The sequence below is a fragment of the Squalius cephalus genome, assembly GCF_949319135.1.
Source record: "Squalius cephalus genome assembly, chromosome: 2".
Lineage (NCBI taxonomy): Eukaryota > Metazoa > Chordata > Actinopteri > Cypriniformes > Leuciscidae > Squalius > Squalius cephalus.
This window is the reverse complement of record NC_137123.1, coordinates 48,935,983-48,954,251: the sequence shown is the minus strand read 5'-3', so window position 1 is coordinate 48,954,251 and position 18,269 is coordinate 48,935,983. Positions and strand designations below refer to the sequence as shown.

The following is an 18,269-nucleotide window of genomic DNA, read 5'->3' as shown; positions in this document are numbered from 1 at the left end:
GGAAGACTAGGGCTAGTTGTCACAATTGTTTACTCAATTTCATACACATTGATTTACCCCATATAGTTACGTTTTCACAATGAAAAAAAAAAAAAAAAAAAAAAAAAAAAAAAAAAAAATTGTCCTAATTTACTAAACAGGGAAGGCAAACATTTACAACTTTATCTATGGCCAAGGAGCTCTAAAATAATACCTGCCTTAACAGAGCTTGCGTGCTTATAGGCTATATGATGTCATGTGATCATGATGTGCTGTGGCAATGTAAAAATGTTTTCAATAATAATAAAAAAAAAAAATGTAAAAATGAGACAATGCTTTTACAATTAAATTGAGATTTAATATTTTTTGTATTAATATTTTATTTATTCATATTAAAAAGTTTCAGATAGCCAATGAACATGCTTTTTGAATTTCTGAACTCCATATAAGTCGTATGTCAATTTTAAATATTAAACAAAATTAATTTTACTTTTGAAAAATAGTTCAAATGAAATCATATCAGTAATCTAATAAAATTATATTTATTTTACGTGAAGCTGTGCTGTGTAATGGGTCTGCTGTGTTAAAGTCGGCATGAAATGAAGTTCATCATATTAAATGCATGTTAATGATCTCATTGTGAACAATTCATCTGTGCATGTTTCATTAAAAAATATTTTTTGTGATGTTGTATTGTTTAATTATTATATCATAACTGGACTTCTTTCTGGTGACGTATGCTGGATTTCTCTGCTTAAACCCTGCCATTTCAAGCTTGCATTTTATCTGTCTCCACTTTTGTGTGCAATGGCCACATCTCAAAACAACCGAAGCATAGAACCAAATCCCCGCCATATATATATTTTTTTTTCAATAATCCCTTTACACTTGGATGTAGGCTACGTCACAATATGAAGAAAAGATCTTCAGTTTCATTGCAATGTTAAGATCACTTGACTAGCCAATTAGCCTACCATTCACTTTATTTGGGCAATCCCAATTAGACACTTTCACTCACTGAATAAATCAGTCTCAGCTGACAGGGAATATCACAATCGCACTCTGACCGAAAACTTTTGCTTACATGAGTTTGTATCTGCAGCTAGGCTTCAGTGGTAAATCCACTGACCCACATCAGTCAGCGCAACATAAATATAAATTCCTGGCTGTACCGTGGCGTTGAAGCAAATATATGTTGGCATATGGAAGAGAATAGTGTGAAGTCTAATTAATAAAACAGACTTCTCCAGTTGTTTAGAAGTCATTTTAATGGGGGTGAATGCTGCATTACAAAGCTGGTTTTCATTGTTATAACCATTCATTCACTCACTGGTCAATCTTTCAATCATGCATTCATTTTTGCATGCATCCCACTATTTCCAATGTATACAGTATGTCTATGGCTTACAGCATGCCCTATAAGAAGAGAGTGCATGGCAGCTTTTTGGTATTCTGACACGTACTGGACTGGTAGGTAAATTACTTAATTTACTATTATTAAGTAAGCTATTAATTTAGTCATTTTTATATTTTCTCAAACTCAAATATGTAATTTTCCACTCCTGTCACCTTTCAACCATTTTCTACAATAATTTGATCATTGTATGATTATGTGCGCAGTGTTTTGTGAAGACTAAAATATTTTAGGGGGAGGAATGACTAAAAAGGTATAACTTGTCAGTGAATAATAAATCAATGGCACCAAAAATTATACTGTTATTTCTCCACAAAGATAATCTAATGATCCAAATAATACCACTCCCCCCTCCCCCTCCCCCTCCCCCTTATTAAGCTGTAAAGCATATGCAAAAGTCAATGTAAAGTCTTTTGAATGAATCTGCATTCACTCTGCAAAATCATTCATCCGTAGGCTTTGGTATATTTTTCTAAAAGAACATGTAACATTACTGGCAACTCAAGTAAAATATTGTTTGTATTAGTAAACATTTATAACCCAGGTGATTACTGCAGAAAGCTTTCATAACATTCTCTAATAGACACTAGGTATTGAGAAGAGAATACTGTATGTGCATAACATTGGTGAGGAAGCAAGAGAGAGCAATTATGAGAAAGATAGCAGAGAATGTTGGAAGATACTATGGAAAATCCCTGTCTATGCTTTCCTCATGAAGCAGAATAAATAACTGACAACCATAGTACAAAGACAGTTATAGTTTAGAATTACATTCAATACTAAATACTTATACCCAACATACAAATACTGCAAAACAAGCTGTTTAGTACCCTGTTTAGAAATTCTGTTCTCAGTACATTTGTCATTTTAGGCTAATCCATTCAATACATTTAAATGGCAGGTTTTATGTTTCTGTGTCTGTATGTGTGAGTGTATGTATTAGTTTATGCTTATTACTGGTATGACAGTGCCTTTGGACACTGCCTCAATATTAATGTTATATCTCAACAAGTTTATTTAAACCACATTTGAGTTATTCTGACAGGTTTCTTGCGATTTGGGGGGGGATGACTACTCAATGTAACAGTCCAAATGTCAAAGGGCAGTGAGAGTGCGAAAGAGCTGGGTGAGGCAGAAGACTGAGGTTGTCAGTGCAGTGCATTGGCGAGCCAGGAGTTTAATACTCAGATCATGACATGTCTTCCTTTCGCTAGCACTTCCCACAAGCTCTGCTGCCCGAGCAAAGTCTTGATAAGTTTTTGCAACATTTGCTAGTCCCGTAAGTGCTTGGACATGGCGCTCCCTGCATCGCTGGCAACTAGAGAAACATAAGCATACAATTGTCAGCTGTACCAGCGAGCGGAAGCTTTCAGACAATGATTGAAGTGTTTCCTCTGGCGTCTGCCCAACCCTGACCACACGCTGGCATCCAGCTAAAAGCCCCCGAGCCTCTGCATGTAATCGCCTTTTGTTCTCTGAAAAGTGAGCCACACAGGTATCCCTGGGGTGCTCGTGGACCCTATCTTGGTTCTTTATAGCACCAGCAAGAACACTTAAGATGGTATCCACATCCCTTTGCAAAGAAAGGAATCCTGTTGGTGGTAGGGGATACCGGCGAGTCAGCAGTGAAGTCATGATATCTCCATGGGGGTTCGTTAGGAAGCAGTTCGGAGCATCCAGGGGAGACAGAAGGGGACTGAGCTCTGTAGATGACGAAGCAGGCAGTACTAGATGAGGGAATGAGGGCAATGGAGAAGATGGAGAGAAAGATGCAGGGGATGCAGAGAGAGAGGAAGGAGGGACAGATGTCAGCACTGTATCCCCTGTTTCACCCTGGCTCGTTCTGCGGGAAAACTCGTAGACAGTGAGTTCATCATCGAAGCTGGCACTGTCAAGAACTCCACTGAAACAGTTGGTGTATACTGTCTGGCAGACCTCTAAAGGTGTCTCAGCACTCTCCATTACAGTGTCACAACCCATAGCCAGTACTGAGCTGCAGCTAAGGTCTTGTTTCTTATGTTGATTGGGGCTGGGCAAGGATTGTGGCTGGGCTATGGTAGGTTTGGACTGGCAGTTTGTGAAAACCCCACAGCTAGACGTAAAGTTTTGGGGAGTTGTGCTTGAGGGAGGGCAGCTATATTCTTGTAATCCACCGGATGTTACCACCCCCCAGGGTCCGTTTAGGTTTTGTGTAGTAACCACTACAGATGAGGGGCTGACTTGGAGAGAGTTGTCTGCTTTGGAACACAAGGGGGATATGGCTAATACAGAAAACTCTTTAGGTTCAGTTTTGGCTTTATGCTGTCCACATGCTTGAGGACTAATATGGTTGACCTCTCTTATCTCCTCAATGACTTCAGTTACTTCTTCAGATACTATGGTAACCACTTTTACCTCTGTTACTTCAGGAGCACCTACATTCAATGTCACATCCTCAGTCACTTCTTTTGCTACCTCAACTTCATTTCTTTGTAGTTGTGTTTCTGAAAGTCTTCTCACAGGCTTAACGTTGCCACTGACATTAGAACTGGCAGTTAGCATTTCCTGGGAACGTGATAAGTAGAGAGGAAGGCTCTGGATCTTTCCCCGCAATGTTGAGGCAGAAAGTTGCCCAAGGATGCCAGATGAACAGGGCGTAAGAAGGAATCTCTGGGCTGGTTCATAAGAAGGAACGCCAGAAGACAGTTCTTGGATGGAAGCGTTACAAGAATTGTCAGTTTCATCAGATTCTGGTCCTACGACTGGCTGGGAAAATAATTGTCTTGATGGGCAATGTGGTGCACCACTGCCAAAGTAGGCAGACATGCTTTGACTTCTTGTCCTTTCCGTGGGGTCCACTGAGCATTTTCCCATCCCAGATTCTAGATATACAGTATCATCATCCTTGTCTATATTAGGGCTTGTGGTGTATGATATACTCGGGAGATGGAAGTAGGGTAAACTTGATGGGGATAACTGGCCTAGTCTTGGCAGTGAACTGCTCTTTTGGGTCACTAATCTGGCCTGGGATGAATCCTCCATTTGTTTGGTTACATGGTCATCTCTTTGACCAAATAAAACACTGCTATCACACTTTCCTCCAGATATATCAAAGAACAAGTGGCCTCCAAACAGTCTCTCAACAAGACCTCCAACTGCACCCTCCTCCTCATCATCTCTGCCATGGTTACTGGAACTACCTTTGTCCTGTAGGTCCATGCGGGAGCGTACTGCTACTATAGTTGGCGATACTGAAGACATTAGCTCAGAGACTGATTTGAACTCCATGGAATCTGGTTCCATCGCTATAAGTTGCTGTTTCCGCTGATATGCTTTGTTTGAGTGTCCCACTTGTGTATCAGTACGATTATCTGGTCCTGATCCATTGACTTTGGATGGGTTGATGGGTTTTGATTCCAGTGGTGATGGTTCTCCTTCAGAATCGGTCAGAGATGAGACTGTTGGACATGGACCTTGATCTGAGCATCCGCCATCAAAACAAGCTATTTGTCCAGCACCATAGTTGACTGATATAGAACCATAGCTTGGTATGCTATTTCCATAGCTGTTATCTAATTGATCATGTTCTGGGAATGATACCAGGGATGTGTAATTTGTTTCCATAAATGAGCGACGCTTTTTGGATCTTTTATTGAAATTTGAAAATTCCTCTTGTGTAATCATTTTTCCTTCCTCCTTTTGTTTCTTCTCTAGATCCTCTGCTTCTTGTTCACTGACACAGATGCCAATCCCACCTAGGCTTATGGTGCTTGGCTTTGCAGAATTTTCTATAAAGAGAAATATCAGCAAATACACATGGTAAGTATTTGTTAGCAAAACTCTACATCACTATTTTGGATATGATTTCTTTTTTTCTTTCTTTTTTTTTTGATGAGTGCAGATAACTACTTTTTCATATGATTAACTAACTTCTTTAACTTCTACAACATTTGTTATAATAATTTGAGAACATTTCATAGAGAATCTTCCCTACGTCATACCTCTTGTCATCGTACTTGAGGAGGGTTCTTCAGGGGATATGAATCTTTCCTGAGCGTCAAAGAACTCATCATCTGAACTGCTGTCTCCAAACCCTGGTGGAGGTTGAAAAATTGGCACTGTTACTGTCTGATTTACTTCCCTTCCTTCCCGATCCGGTTGTGTTTCTATAGGACCTGGAGGAGAGAGAGGTTGTGGAATGCTGCGGGCACTGTCAGGGGTCACATTGGAGCAGATATTGTAGTAGTGTCTAGTGTCTCCTTGTTCAAAGGTGAACACATAGTCTCCAGGAGGGGGTTGGGTGGTTCCAGGACATTTTGCAGGTGACCTCTTTTCATGTTTTTCAGTCTCTGGCCCCAACTCCTCACAGTCCTCCTCTTCACTGGCTGCAGGGGGACTAGGTAGACATTCAGCAATATTTGAGAGTGCAGCAAAGCAAAAGAATTGGTCAATATCAGACTCACAATGGGAATCAGTAGAGCACAGGTCACTTTGAGAATGGGAATCTTTGCTGTGCAGTTGCTGTGGAGACAATGCTGGTGAATAGCGGTCTTCACAGCAGTAAGAGTCTTTCACTGGTAAATGGCATGGGCGTCTGGTAGAGAAGTAGGTCATCAGGTCGTCCTCTTCTAGGGCATCTATAGAGTCACTGGACATGCTGGTCATGAAATGTGATTCAGTTTGGTATGAATCAGATGCTTCAGATGAAGGGTCATCCACAATGATGATACACTGAGGTTGTTCAGGCTTTTTCTCTTGCTCTTTGTCTTCCTTTTCTGTGCCTACTCTCTCATCATCTGTTTCTACTGTCTTTCCATTATTACCATGTTCATGGATGGTTTCTTTATCCTCTTCCTTTTCCTTCTTCTCAACCACCTCCTCTTCTTTGCCTCCTTCCTTCTCCACCTCTTCATCTTTTTTATTGTTACTTTGTGTTTTTTCAGTTCCCTCTGGTAGCTTATCTTTGGGTTTAACTGCTGTTTTGTTGCTTTTAGCAGTGCTAGCAACATGAGTAAGGAGAGCATCCACATCTGTGTCTGAGTCGTCAGAGTCACTGCCACAGTGTGACACATAACCTACACAAAGGCAGAAGCAGAGACAAAATTCAGATAAATCGCATTGTGAAAATATCCTTTTTCAAACATGCAAAAACAGTAATGTGGTCACATTGTCAGCCTATCATACCCCACTCTCCAACTCGCGGTTAGTTCCAGTCGTGTTTGTCACTAAACTGTAACCACCATTTTTTTTTTCATACTAATGACATAAATGTCATATTCCTTTTGATTTTATAGACACTAGTAAGATGCAAATGGTTTTCACTGTTAAAGAGTCTATCTAATATATCACAACTTGCTATTTTTAGAATGTTGTTATAGTATGTAACCAGTGTGGAGTGGAAGTGGAGTTCTGGGAATTTGCCTGAAGCATGGAATATTTTTTGTTTTCTGCATTAGACTAGAATTTGCATTTATAATGTTAGGATTGATAGTGTTATTTTTGTGGCTCTGTAGAAATGCCTTTAAAAAAACTTGAAAATCCTACCACATTCTAAAATTCTGTTTTTAAAGTAAAAAATGTTTCACCAGAACAAAGAATTCAGTAAAACAGACAAATAGGTTGTATACCCTCCTCTGCTGATATGCGGTGGCTCTTTGAATTAGTTGACCAGGGGAACACGCAGATCTGGGGGTCCACAAATAGTTTGCAGTATCCAGCAACCAGACACAATAAATCTTTTGCTGCCACTGACTCCATCAGCAACGTTATTGGCTGAAAACAGGAAAAGTGTGACCAATGTGAAACAAAGTCAGAGCAGAGACTGGGTGTACGTATATGTAGATGGAAGTACGAGTGCATGTTTATTGTTTACCTTTATATCCTGCAGGTAGATCTTGACCAGACTAACTCTGTCAGACTCGGGTAATAGTTCCACTCTGGTAATGCAGCTGAATTCAGTTAGTGTGGTCATGATGCTCAGTTTATGGTTGATCACCTGACTCACCCCATACTGAGCTCCCACCAACAAACTCACCATTGACTCTCTGTCCTGCAGCTAGTTAATAGAGAAAGAGCGTACAGTATGTGATAAAGCATGTGATATATGGAATGGACAGCAGTGAGAAAACCAAATAAACCAAAAAAATAAACCAAAATAGAAATATGTGAACATTTAATCTCATCTTTTTTTTTTTTTTTTTTTTGTACTTCATTTCCTCACTCTCACCTGTTTTATTTAGAAATACAGGCTATTTGAATTAAAACAGAATGGTAACATTTTTATGGAAAGGAATAATGGCCCACTTCAGGGCTCAACATATACTTTTTGAATAAAAGTATTTGTTTTTCTGTGACGTATTGAATAGTGCTGTTATTGGATTTATTTGGATCAAGAAGTTAAAGATATTTTTCTAAAGTGTATACAGCTGCATCAATAAAATGTAAAAATATACTACGATTCAAAAGTTTGGGGTCAGTAAGTTTGTTTGTTTTTTAAAGAAAAGAATACTTTATCCATCAATGAGGCATTACGTTAACAATAAGTAAGGGCGCATAAAGCGACAGTCAATACTTATAAATTGTTACAAAAATTATATTTTGCATAAATGCTGTTCTTTTGGACCTTTTTAATTCATTAAATGTATCACGGTTTCCACAAAAATATTAAGTCGCGCAACTATTTTCAACTGTAATAATAATATTAAGAAATGTTACTTGAGTCAGCATATTAGAGTGATGTCTAAAGGATCATGTAACACCGAAAAAAATAACAGGGCATAATTCTGCTTTGCTATTTTTAAAATATCTTAACATAGAAAACAGTTGAATTAAATTGTAATAATATTTCACAATTTTGCTGTTTTTAATTTATTTTTAATCAAGTAAATGCAGCCTTGTTGAGAATAAGAGACTTTCAAAAACCTGAAAAAAAACCCAGCCCCGATGAATCTAAACTACTGGTCCGACTGGAAAATTCTAAGACTGAAGAGAGCATGTGCAATGTAGGTCTCTGACTTTCTAAAGTGGCATTTTGGTGCTGATGTGTGAGTGGTAGCAATGCGGATGAAAGATGTAAAGCCATTGCGTGTGTAAATGCAGGTGGGGTACATTTAATGGCAATTTTTTTTTACAGCAGTTTAATGGATTTCATGTCTGAAAGTGGATATTAAGAGTGCATCTCTTACCATCATAGTTGCACTAAAAGCCTTTCCTCCATAGGACTTGAGTTCAGACATCTCATTCAAGTAGTTCAGTCTAGCACGATTCACTGAGATCACCTATGAAAACACCCATGGGAAATAATGTAAATGCACATTGTACTGTACTTCACTAACAAAATATTCATGTTTTGAGCACATCTACCATGGGAATGCTATGGTATATTTTTACATGTACCATGATATTCTTTCAAAGTAAAAAAAAAAACAAAAAAACATGATAAATGGATATAGTATTATTCTGTAACATGGCATATGTCACGATACTATTTGAAACCATCACTGTTCTATGGCACACAGTATGGGTTATGTTTTTTTATTTTAGAGTTACAGGTATACTGTATACTATGCACATGATTTACATTTTTCCACTCAATGCTCAGGACAGAACACAAATACAGTATACACATGCACACACCTTTTGCTTTGGCTCCTGAGATAGAATCTTTTTCATGTGGTAACTGATGGCTTTCTTCAAGTCCTTCTCTCTCATGTTTCGCAGTAAGGTGTGGGACACAAAGCTTTCAATACCCCACTCCTTCCTTCAGACAGAAATAGTACAGACAGAATACTATGAATAGTTTTTGATGACCAAGGCAGCATTTATTTGATCAAAAATACAGAAAAACAATAATTGTAATGGTTATGTCTTGTTATAGTTTTTCACTCTGTTTGATCTGTTCCTGTTCCTGATAGTTAGTTAATTCGTTTCCTAGTTGTTTGTTAATTAGTCCCACACACCTGTTCTGTTTCATCCTGATTACGTTTCCTCATGTTTATAAGCCCTGTGTTTCCTCTTCGTCCAGTATTATTTATGTTAAGTCTAGTTGCTATTCTCATTCCTCCTACGTGCTCACATTGTTTATTAAAAGACTCTTTATTTAACTTGGATTTTGTGCGTGTTAGTCTACACATTACAATAATATTGTTAAATATTATTACTATTTAAAATAACAGCTTTCAATTTGATCATATTTTTCTCCAGTACTTTACATTACACCAATCTTCAGTCATATGATCCTTTAGAAATCATTATGCTGATTTGGTGCTCAAGAAAGATTTATTAAATTGGTCGTGGAAACATGATTAGAGACATTTTTTCTTAAATAGAATTCTTTAATAGAATTTCAATTTTGATCAATTGAATGCAGCTTTGCTAAATAAAAGTATTTATTAAAAAAAAAAAAAAAAAGAACATCTTACTGACCCCAAACCTTTGAATAGTAGTGTACTTGCTAAGGAGGACAACTAGAAAATGCAGCAACAAGTTTTCGTTTATTAGTTAAAATAGCATGGACACTCATGTGTTAGTGTGTGTGTACTCACATCATGGCCTTCAGAGGTGTTTTAAGAGATTGTCCACTGCTTGCTAGTTTTTCCTGTACAAGTAGAGCAGCCAGTCTGAGAGCTGTATTACATTTCATCTCCACTGCAAACCTTTCCTGCAATACATCACTCACGCTCTACACACATACACACAAACTATTAAAAACAATCTAAAATCAATCTGTGGCGATATTATTATTTTTATTATTTAAATGCCTGTATATACACACAGACACAAACGCACACCTGTAAGTATAGATACTCAAAGGCCACAGGATCTTCTTTGAGCATGCTCTTAAAGTCTCTCGGTAGAAAACAGACACGAAACAGACACCTGTAGTCGTGAGTCTCCTGCTTTTCAGCCACCTGTCATATATACACAGAGTGTTAGATGTATACTGTATGTGAGTGTAGAAAGAAGTAACTAAACTCTTTAAAGGAACATTTTCACCCAACATGTAAATTCTGTTATTATTTACCCATCCTTGTGGTGTTTTAAACCTGTATGACTTTGCTTTTGCTGTGGAACACAAAAGGTGATATGAAGAACATACTCTTTTTAATGTATGGAAAGTGAAAGGGGAAAAGGATTTAAAAAAAAAAAATTGTGAAAGTATCATAAAAGTGGTCCATATGCAAAAGGATTTCTGGAGTCAAATGACAGCTTTGTGTAAGAAAGTTGTAATCACTGAAAATATTTTGGACTGCTTTTATGAGTTTTAGATCTTGACTTTCAGCCCGCATCCTTATTCACCTTTATTACATGGAGGTAAGTGGCCAGTATATTCTTCAAAAAATAGTTTGTGTTCCAGAGAAGAAAGGAAGTCCCACAGGTTTGTAACTACATGAGGATGAATAAATGATCATTTACTGATTTTTTCTTGTGTTTGTGTCTGTACCTTTTGAATAATCTCTTCCTCGTGTAGTAGATATAGTTTGCTGATGCTGTATTGTTGCTCAAGTACCAGAGAGAAGTGTTCGATCCGGGTGATTGATAGTTTCTCCTTCAGAGTCATCACTATGTCCTAAACCGTGATACATTTTTTTCAGGATTGTTGAATACAAAATTCAAAAGTACCCCAGTTTTTTTAAACATTTGATCAATTTAATGCATACTTGCTTTAATTTACTGACCCTAAACATTTGAATGGTAGTGTATATAGCATTTCCAAAAAGTCCCTAATACTGCGATTGGATCATGCATGAAATGATCTTCAAATTATCCAATAAACATCATAAAAAAAGCAACATAATTAATGCTGACTGAAAAATAAGGCATCACATAACAACAGACTACAGTAAATATGTCTAAAGTACCTTAACAGTGGTTTTAGATTCAAATTTAAAAGCCTTCGTTTGGCCATTCTCCAGATAGACCTTCAGAACATTGGGCAGGAACAGCAGAGAGTTACCCTGGGGGTCAAAGGTCAATATATGTTCAATATATTGTAGCAATGGCAAAACAACTGCCTGTTTCAACAGTGTTTAAACAATTCTAGTTAAGCCAGGGAATATTATCAGTCTCATTATCACATTAAAAAAGATTAAGCACTCAAAAGGCTGCATACAACAAAGATAAAACAGCTTTATCACTGCCTTAGTCATGTGGTGTGCCTGATAATGGGTAATTTTAATTAGATGTTAATTAAAAAACATCTTGGGTCGAGGGAAATGAATAGACTCACGGCACTCCACCTAAAGGAACAATTCACTGAAACATAATGACAGAATTTTTACTTTTAGGTTAACTGTGCTCTATCTATATTAAGGTGCTCTATCATAATCAAAATTTCAGCTATACTATACACCATGTCAGCACAGTTACACAGAGATTATGATTAATGGTTAATTTAATAATTAATAAATAAGTGCTAAATTATTGACTAAGGTTTTTCCCAAGACTGGGTAGACTGCCAAACCTCTCCCTCTCAATGCCTCTCTATTGTTCTACATCTTTTGTTCATATTCTCTCGCTCTTATGTTCTTTATCGCTTATTCACGTTATCTTTTTTTTTGTAAATTAGTGAATGTGAATACTAACATAGCATGAATGAACAGAATGTGTCAAACCTGTGAGTGACCATTGACCACCACCTCCTCTGCAAACCTCACTTTAACAGGGTTTGACTTCAGCTTGGCTCTCTTCTCTGGAGTTATGAAGGACGACTTTGGCCCCTATGGCACAGCCATAATGACAATCAGCACAAATATGGACCTGTTTGACCTTCAGTGACATATTCTTTCAACAAACATTCATTGCAGAATTACACTGGCATTCGCATTGACTGTGACATTTACCCGTCTGTCACTAAGAAACATTTATTATTTCCAAACAGAGTGACATCCTGAGATCAAACCATCTGTATTTCCTCTTTATGACCCTACAAAAAAAGGTACTGTGGTGGTACCATGCTACAGGAATTGTATCAGAGAGCAATCATGGGACTTTAATTTACATCATGGTACTGAATGATTACTGTATTCAAAGAATGCAATGGCATTATCATAGAAATATAATTATACTTTTTGTGTGACCTAATTGAAATCGCATTAACAAAATAAACCAGGGGCTTGTCTCAAACTTTAGCCATTTACATTATAAGGCATGTTTTCGAAATGAAATGATTAGCTTTTATTTGTCATTGTACTACAGTCGATTTAAAGTATTAATTTATTAATTATAAAAGTCAATACATTTTTTTTCAGTTAAACACAAATTCATTTGTATTGCATCATTCGGAATAAACATTCTGAATATTCTTGTTCCACTCCTTTGCAAACCATGAATAATTGTATATTGTCACGATCTGTGTGTTTAGTTTAATTTTCTTGGACTTTTAGTTTGTTTCTCTTCAGTTACCTGTTCCCTTTGTTCATGTTTCCTGCCAGCTATTAGTGGTCATGGACATTCATTAAATCATCTCACCTGTTTATTTAGTCATCATCACTGTGTATGTAAGTTCCTCTTTGTGCTCCATTCATATTATTCATCATTCCTGTGGATTACCTGAGTTTGTTTTATTTAATAAATACTTTTGTTTTTGAACCATTTGCATCTTTGTCATCTTCATCGGACCTAAATATATACAGTATATACTCTGATGCTTTGTATTTAATAGGTTTACTGAAAACTGAAAGCATAATCAAATTAGAAAAAAAAATGTTTTAATAAATGAACACATAAGAGTTGGGAGATTTGTAGAATTTTTATTATTCTAATAGTTATCTATCAAAAAATACTTTTTGGTAATTTCCGCCTGCTGCCATAATGCATAACAACACTGCATCCTCCTGCCATTCCCCAATCAGAAGTAACAGTTTGTGTGAGTCTCTAACTATATGCACACATACACTTACCACAGTATTTCTCAGGACTGTCAGTATTATGGTGTTCTGACATTCTCTATAAATAATTGAAAAAGAGTACAACAGAATTAGTGGTACATATAGCTAGAGCCACCAGATGTCCCATTTGTTCCGAAGATACATTTGGCACTTGAAAATTATCTAAAATATTTGGTAAAACTGGACATCTGGGAGCCCAGATACAGCTGATTTTGTAGTTTCACATAGACACTCTTACATGTCGCATACCTGATGATGTCAGCAGCTTGCTCAGTAGATAGATCATCAACAGCAACATTGTTTATTTTGAAAAGTTGGTCACCAGGGACAAGCTTTCCATCAGCCGGGCCTCCTATAAAAAACAGACAAACATACCATGACACTGTAGCTGTCAATCTGTCTTAATTATGCTGAAGAGAAGGAATGTTTGAGAAAGAGTGTTTATGTCATCCCATTTGGCTGTGGGGTAACCAGATGGCATCAGCCATTCCAAGAGTAGGGTTTCCTGTAGCCATTGCTCCATGTGCCAAACCAGTCAGCCAACATGTTGCTGTCATTGCAGGCAATACATGCACATAGCTGCTTGGCCACATTTCAACCTTAAACTTATGTTCATTTATAAAATTAATCAGTTTTTAAATTGCTCTATTAAAGATTACAGTTTTTAAGGTAACACATTACAATAAGGTCTCATTTGTTATCATTAGTCAATGCATTAAAGAAATAGCCCATCCAAAAATGAAAATTCTGTCATCATACTCCCCCTCATGTCGTTTCAAACCTGTATGTCTTTCATTCTTCTTTGAAACACAAAAGAAGATATTTTGAAGAATGTGGAAAACTAAACAGTTTTGGTTTCCATTGACTTCCATTGCATGGACAATAAACACAATGAGAACCAAAATGGTTTGGTTATCAACATTCTTTAAAATATATTCTTTTGTGTTCAGCAGAAGAAAGAAATGCATACAGGTTTGGAACAACATGATGACAGAATTTTCATCTTTGGGTGGACTGTCCCTTAAACTAACATGAACTAACAATGAGCAATATATATTTAACCTTTGTTACTGTAACATTATTAAAAAAAAAGTTTATGTACACAGTGCATTAATGTTAACAGATACAAAAAATGTACAATAGTAAATGTATAGATTAACATTAGCAAAGAATAATAAATGCTGTAGAAGTATTGTTTATTGTTAGTTTATGTTAACAAATGAAACCTTATTGTATTGTAAAGTATATCTATATACTATACTATACTATATATATATAGGGGATCATATACATATACACTAGTAGAATTATCTGCAAAATGCACTACAAAAATGTTAAAATATTTCATAAAAATATGATTTTTAAAGGTTTATTGTGATTTGACTCAAATATATTCTAATAATAAACATATTACTGCAGTATCCTTTTTGCAGTAATGGAACCTTTTTTGTAGCTAATGCACTGTAACTGTTTTATCGATTTTCATGAAGGGCTTGTGTGCTGTATAATCAAAATTTTACTTCAAAATGTAATTGACCTCAGACCTGCTCCATCAAATGGCTCAACAGACCAAAGCTGCGTTTCTCAAAAGCATCGCAAGCCATTCGCACCAATGGTCTCTGTGATCAACTTAGCTCATGATGCTTTTGAGAAATGCAGTCCTGGTCATCCACTTCTTATTACGATGACATCTTCATGGAGTCCATGGGCATTTTCCTGCCAGCAAGCTAATCTAGAAATGATCATTGTGGGATTATTCCAAAATAAAATCTAATGGATTCAAAAATCGCCAAAAAATCTCGTTTCAGAACTGTATGGCCAACGGTCCCCTGCCTGTTACCCCTGTGAATGTTATTCATAAGAATTTGGAAGTCCCACAGTTGAGCTCTGGAGTTAACCAAGGCCACCTGGCTAATATCTAGTTCTTAGCTTCAATGCTTTCATTACATGTGAGGTGGATAATAAAGAATTATGAAAGAACCTTACTATTTGACCTGATGAATATTTTTAGAGATGATTGTGGGTGTAATGTACCTTCTGTCACGTCCAGCACCTGGGGTGGAGTGTGTGTTGATACAGTGAAGCCATGGGAGTTAAGGGTGGGGTCAAGTGGGATCTTAACAGTGACTCTAATTGGACAGCTCCTCTGATCCTGGGAGCCATTGTCAGCAACTTGCCCATCTTCTAACACACGCTCGCTATATACAGACAGAGAGGGAAATGGGTGATGCTATTTGAACACAATGTACAAAAAAGAAATGTAAAAGTACTTGTCCACACAATTATTCTTAGATTGAAAGAGTGGTACCGGCTGATGGACTCTCTGGAGCGGCGAAGCCAGCGTCCCACCACCTGTTCTACTCTGCTGGTCCTGCGAGATGGTGAGCGACTGCGGTCCCGCTCCTCCATTTAGCTACACACAGGGTGAAAGGTCACCATTAGGCCACTATTTATTGCAAAGAAAATAAGGTAATAATTTCAGTGATATAAAAAAATAAAAAAATCACTCATATCTAACGTTAACCAATATACAGAGAATATACAATGCACATTTATTGTTGAATATGCATTTGCAAATTACCACACATTTTTTATGTTTTAAGACGTTTCACATATACATGTTTTAGAATATCCTCTTTAGCCAATCATAGTCCTCATTGACGTCATTGCATTACACTTTCCTCCCTATATAGGATGTTTATATAACAGGGTTTCCCAAACTGGGGTTCGTGAGTTGATGGAAAAGCTAATATTTAAAACATAAAAATGTCAAATAAAATAAATGAATAATTTAAAAATAAAAACAATCAAAAGATTAAATATTTTATTTGTTTATCTGCATGTCATGTGACTGTTAACCAACATCAGAGAACATGGGACTGTGTTGTTAAAATATTTAAATAATAAGGGGGTACTTCGAGAATAGTATAAAAAGTATTATATTATATTATATTTAATTATAATTATAAATTTGATCATTTGTCATAGGCATAATATTAAAATAAATGTGGGCAAGTTAATTTATATATGTCTTAAAGTTGGCATGAAACAGAAGTTGTGATCGTCTTTTCTTTCTCATGTAAGTGACAGGCTGTCCCACCCTCACTCCAGTAAACACATCACCAGAGAACAGAAGAGATGTCACTGCAAGAGGGAGGGGAAATTATTTTATTTAAAGATTACGAGGGCACATGAATAATAATAAATAAATAAAACGTGCACAGATAAATCATTTATAATAAATACTGCAATATTCCATTAATAAAAAAAAAGATTTGTCAATTTTGATTTCATGTGACTACCTGCTAAGTAATTCGTGTTCATAATAACTGTATTGTAACAGTAATATATCTTGTGTGTATTAAGCCAACATTGAAACCCCTCTTTAGGTGAATTAAGCTGAAGAAACGAGCCAAACTTTTAGTACTGTGGTGGTGCACAATGACTGGTTAGTAAATTTCTCTATCCACTTTCTGAGAAGTGATAAAAGTCAAAACGTATTCATGCTGTTTACAGTGGCCTTCAGGTTGAGCATGTACTCTTATAATGGACATAGCTGTTGCAAGCAAAATGGCGTGCACAGCAGTACTAATAATGTGCGGTCAACCTCTCTTATAGCAGTATGAAACATTGTCTCTCTTTATGTTGTAGGTTCTGTAAATTGTGGTGTTGTTGCAGAATTGCTTTTGATGTTTATGGTGCTTCTATATGGTGAGGTATTTCTCACTAGGGAATGTGAGAGACAGTCTGGAGCCTCATGGTGAACAGAGAGAAGGCCAAACAATGGCAAAGAGACAAATTACATATTGCGACAAATAATAGACAGAGATCCCAGGAGATCATGAGTCATGGTCCCATTATGTTCTCAGATTTCACAGGATTTGGATCTGACTCTCCATTTATTTTGACTACTGTCAACATCGTTATCAATACTGTACACCACATCAAAGTCGTTACAGACTGTGCAACATTTGCCCAGGCTGTGAACAATAGTGACCGCCCACTTTTTCAAAAGCCCTGTTTATGTTTCAATATTTTCAGGAGGATGCTTTTTCAAGAAATAGAAATATCCTTGAACCAAACCAACCAACAACATTATAACCATTCATTTGAAGCAAAAACATATTTGAACATCTGAAAAATAGAAAGTTACAAGACTATTTTGTCACAGTTATGTTTAGCTTCTCTGTCTTGTTTAGGTTTAGTCTTAATTTTCTTTGTAACCATTTGTCTGAGGGTACGTTTACACAACAATGATGTACTAAAAAAACTTTGCGTTTTTCATGTACAGATGACAACGTTGTCCAAAATGATCCCAGTTCACACAGATCCACGAAAACGATAAAAAGCTGTATTATGCAGGCCAGGCCAGTAGTTGGCGATGTCACTTTGTAAACAAACACTATGCGCCTACAGACTGAACATGACATCACCATTTTCACAAATTCACATTTTTGTTGTTTACATGGAGACGATAACGATATCGTTTTCAAAAAATTGCACTTTGAAACCCGTTTTCAAAAGCTTGCGTTTTCAGGTCCCCAAAATGCATAAAAAGTTTTTAGTTTTTATTTGAAAACAGTGTAGTGTAAACAGCCCCTTAATTTAGTCATAATTGCCATGGTCCCTGCAAACATAAAAGGAGCATACACTTCCATCTCCGTATTTATATAGGAGAAGCGGAATTGCCCATCTTTCCTTACCGATGCCAACCAGTGCATACTATAAACACAGGAGGAGCATATTGGTACTATTTCCACATTTGTAACACTATGGAGACACCATAGTGTCTAGAAGCGAAATAGCCCTTCTTCTTCAGCTGTGTATGGCAACCCTTTGCATACAAATATTAAAAAAGCATATACATTTATCCCGGAATATACCTCCATATTCTAAATACTGGGAATACAATGGCTGACGAAGCAGGACGTGAGAGGTGGAATAACCCATATTCCTACAATTACAACAACAAAAACTACAATTACAGAAGGAGTATAACATTCTGCACT

General features: G+C 36.7%; 1 protein-coding gene across 1 annotated transcript in view; it reads right to left on the bottom strand.

Annotated features, from left to right (window-relative positions):
* Positions 1–1,225: 1,225 nt before the first annotated feature.
* The window catches only part of frmpd1a (FERM and PDZ domain containing 1a), a 34,968-nt gene continuing 17,924 nt past the window's right edge, over positions 1,226–18,269 (bottom strand). The window contains exons 3-17 of the mRNA XM_079850462.1: positions 15,569–15,673; positions 15,295–15,458; positions 13,510–13,612; positions 13,273–13,318; positions 11,986–12,090; positions 11,233–11,328; positions 10,815–10,940; positions 10,162–10,281; positions 9,916–10,052; positions 9,008–9,131; positions 8,557–8,649; positions 7,245–7,427; positions 7,000–7,144; positions 5,374–6,447; positions 1,226–5,160 (exon numbers count right to left, since the gene is read on the bottom strand). Of these exons, the coding sequence (XP_079706588.1) occupies positions 2,489–5,160; positions 5,374–6,447; positions 7,000–7,144; positions 7,245–7,427; positions 8,557–8,649; positions 9,008–9,131; positions 9,916–10,052; positions 10,162–10,281; positions 10,815–10,940; positions 11,233–11,328; positions 11,986–12,090; positions 13,273–13,318; positions 13,510–13,612; positions 15,295–15,458; positions 15,569–15,669 (5,289 nt within the window). The 5' untranslated portion in view covers positions 15,670–15,673 and the 3' untranslated portion in view covers positions 1,226–2,488. The remainder of the gene's footprint in view (positions 5,161–5,373; positions 6,448–6,999; positions 7,145–7,244; positions 7,428–8,556; positions 8,650–9,007; positions 9,132–9,915; positions 10,053–10,161; positions 10,282–10,814; positions 10,941–11,232; positions 11,329–11,985; positions 12,091–13,272; positions 13,319–13,509; positions 13,613–15,294; positions 15,459–15,568; positions 15,674–18,269) is intronic.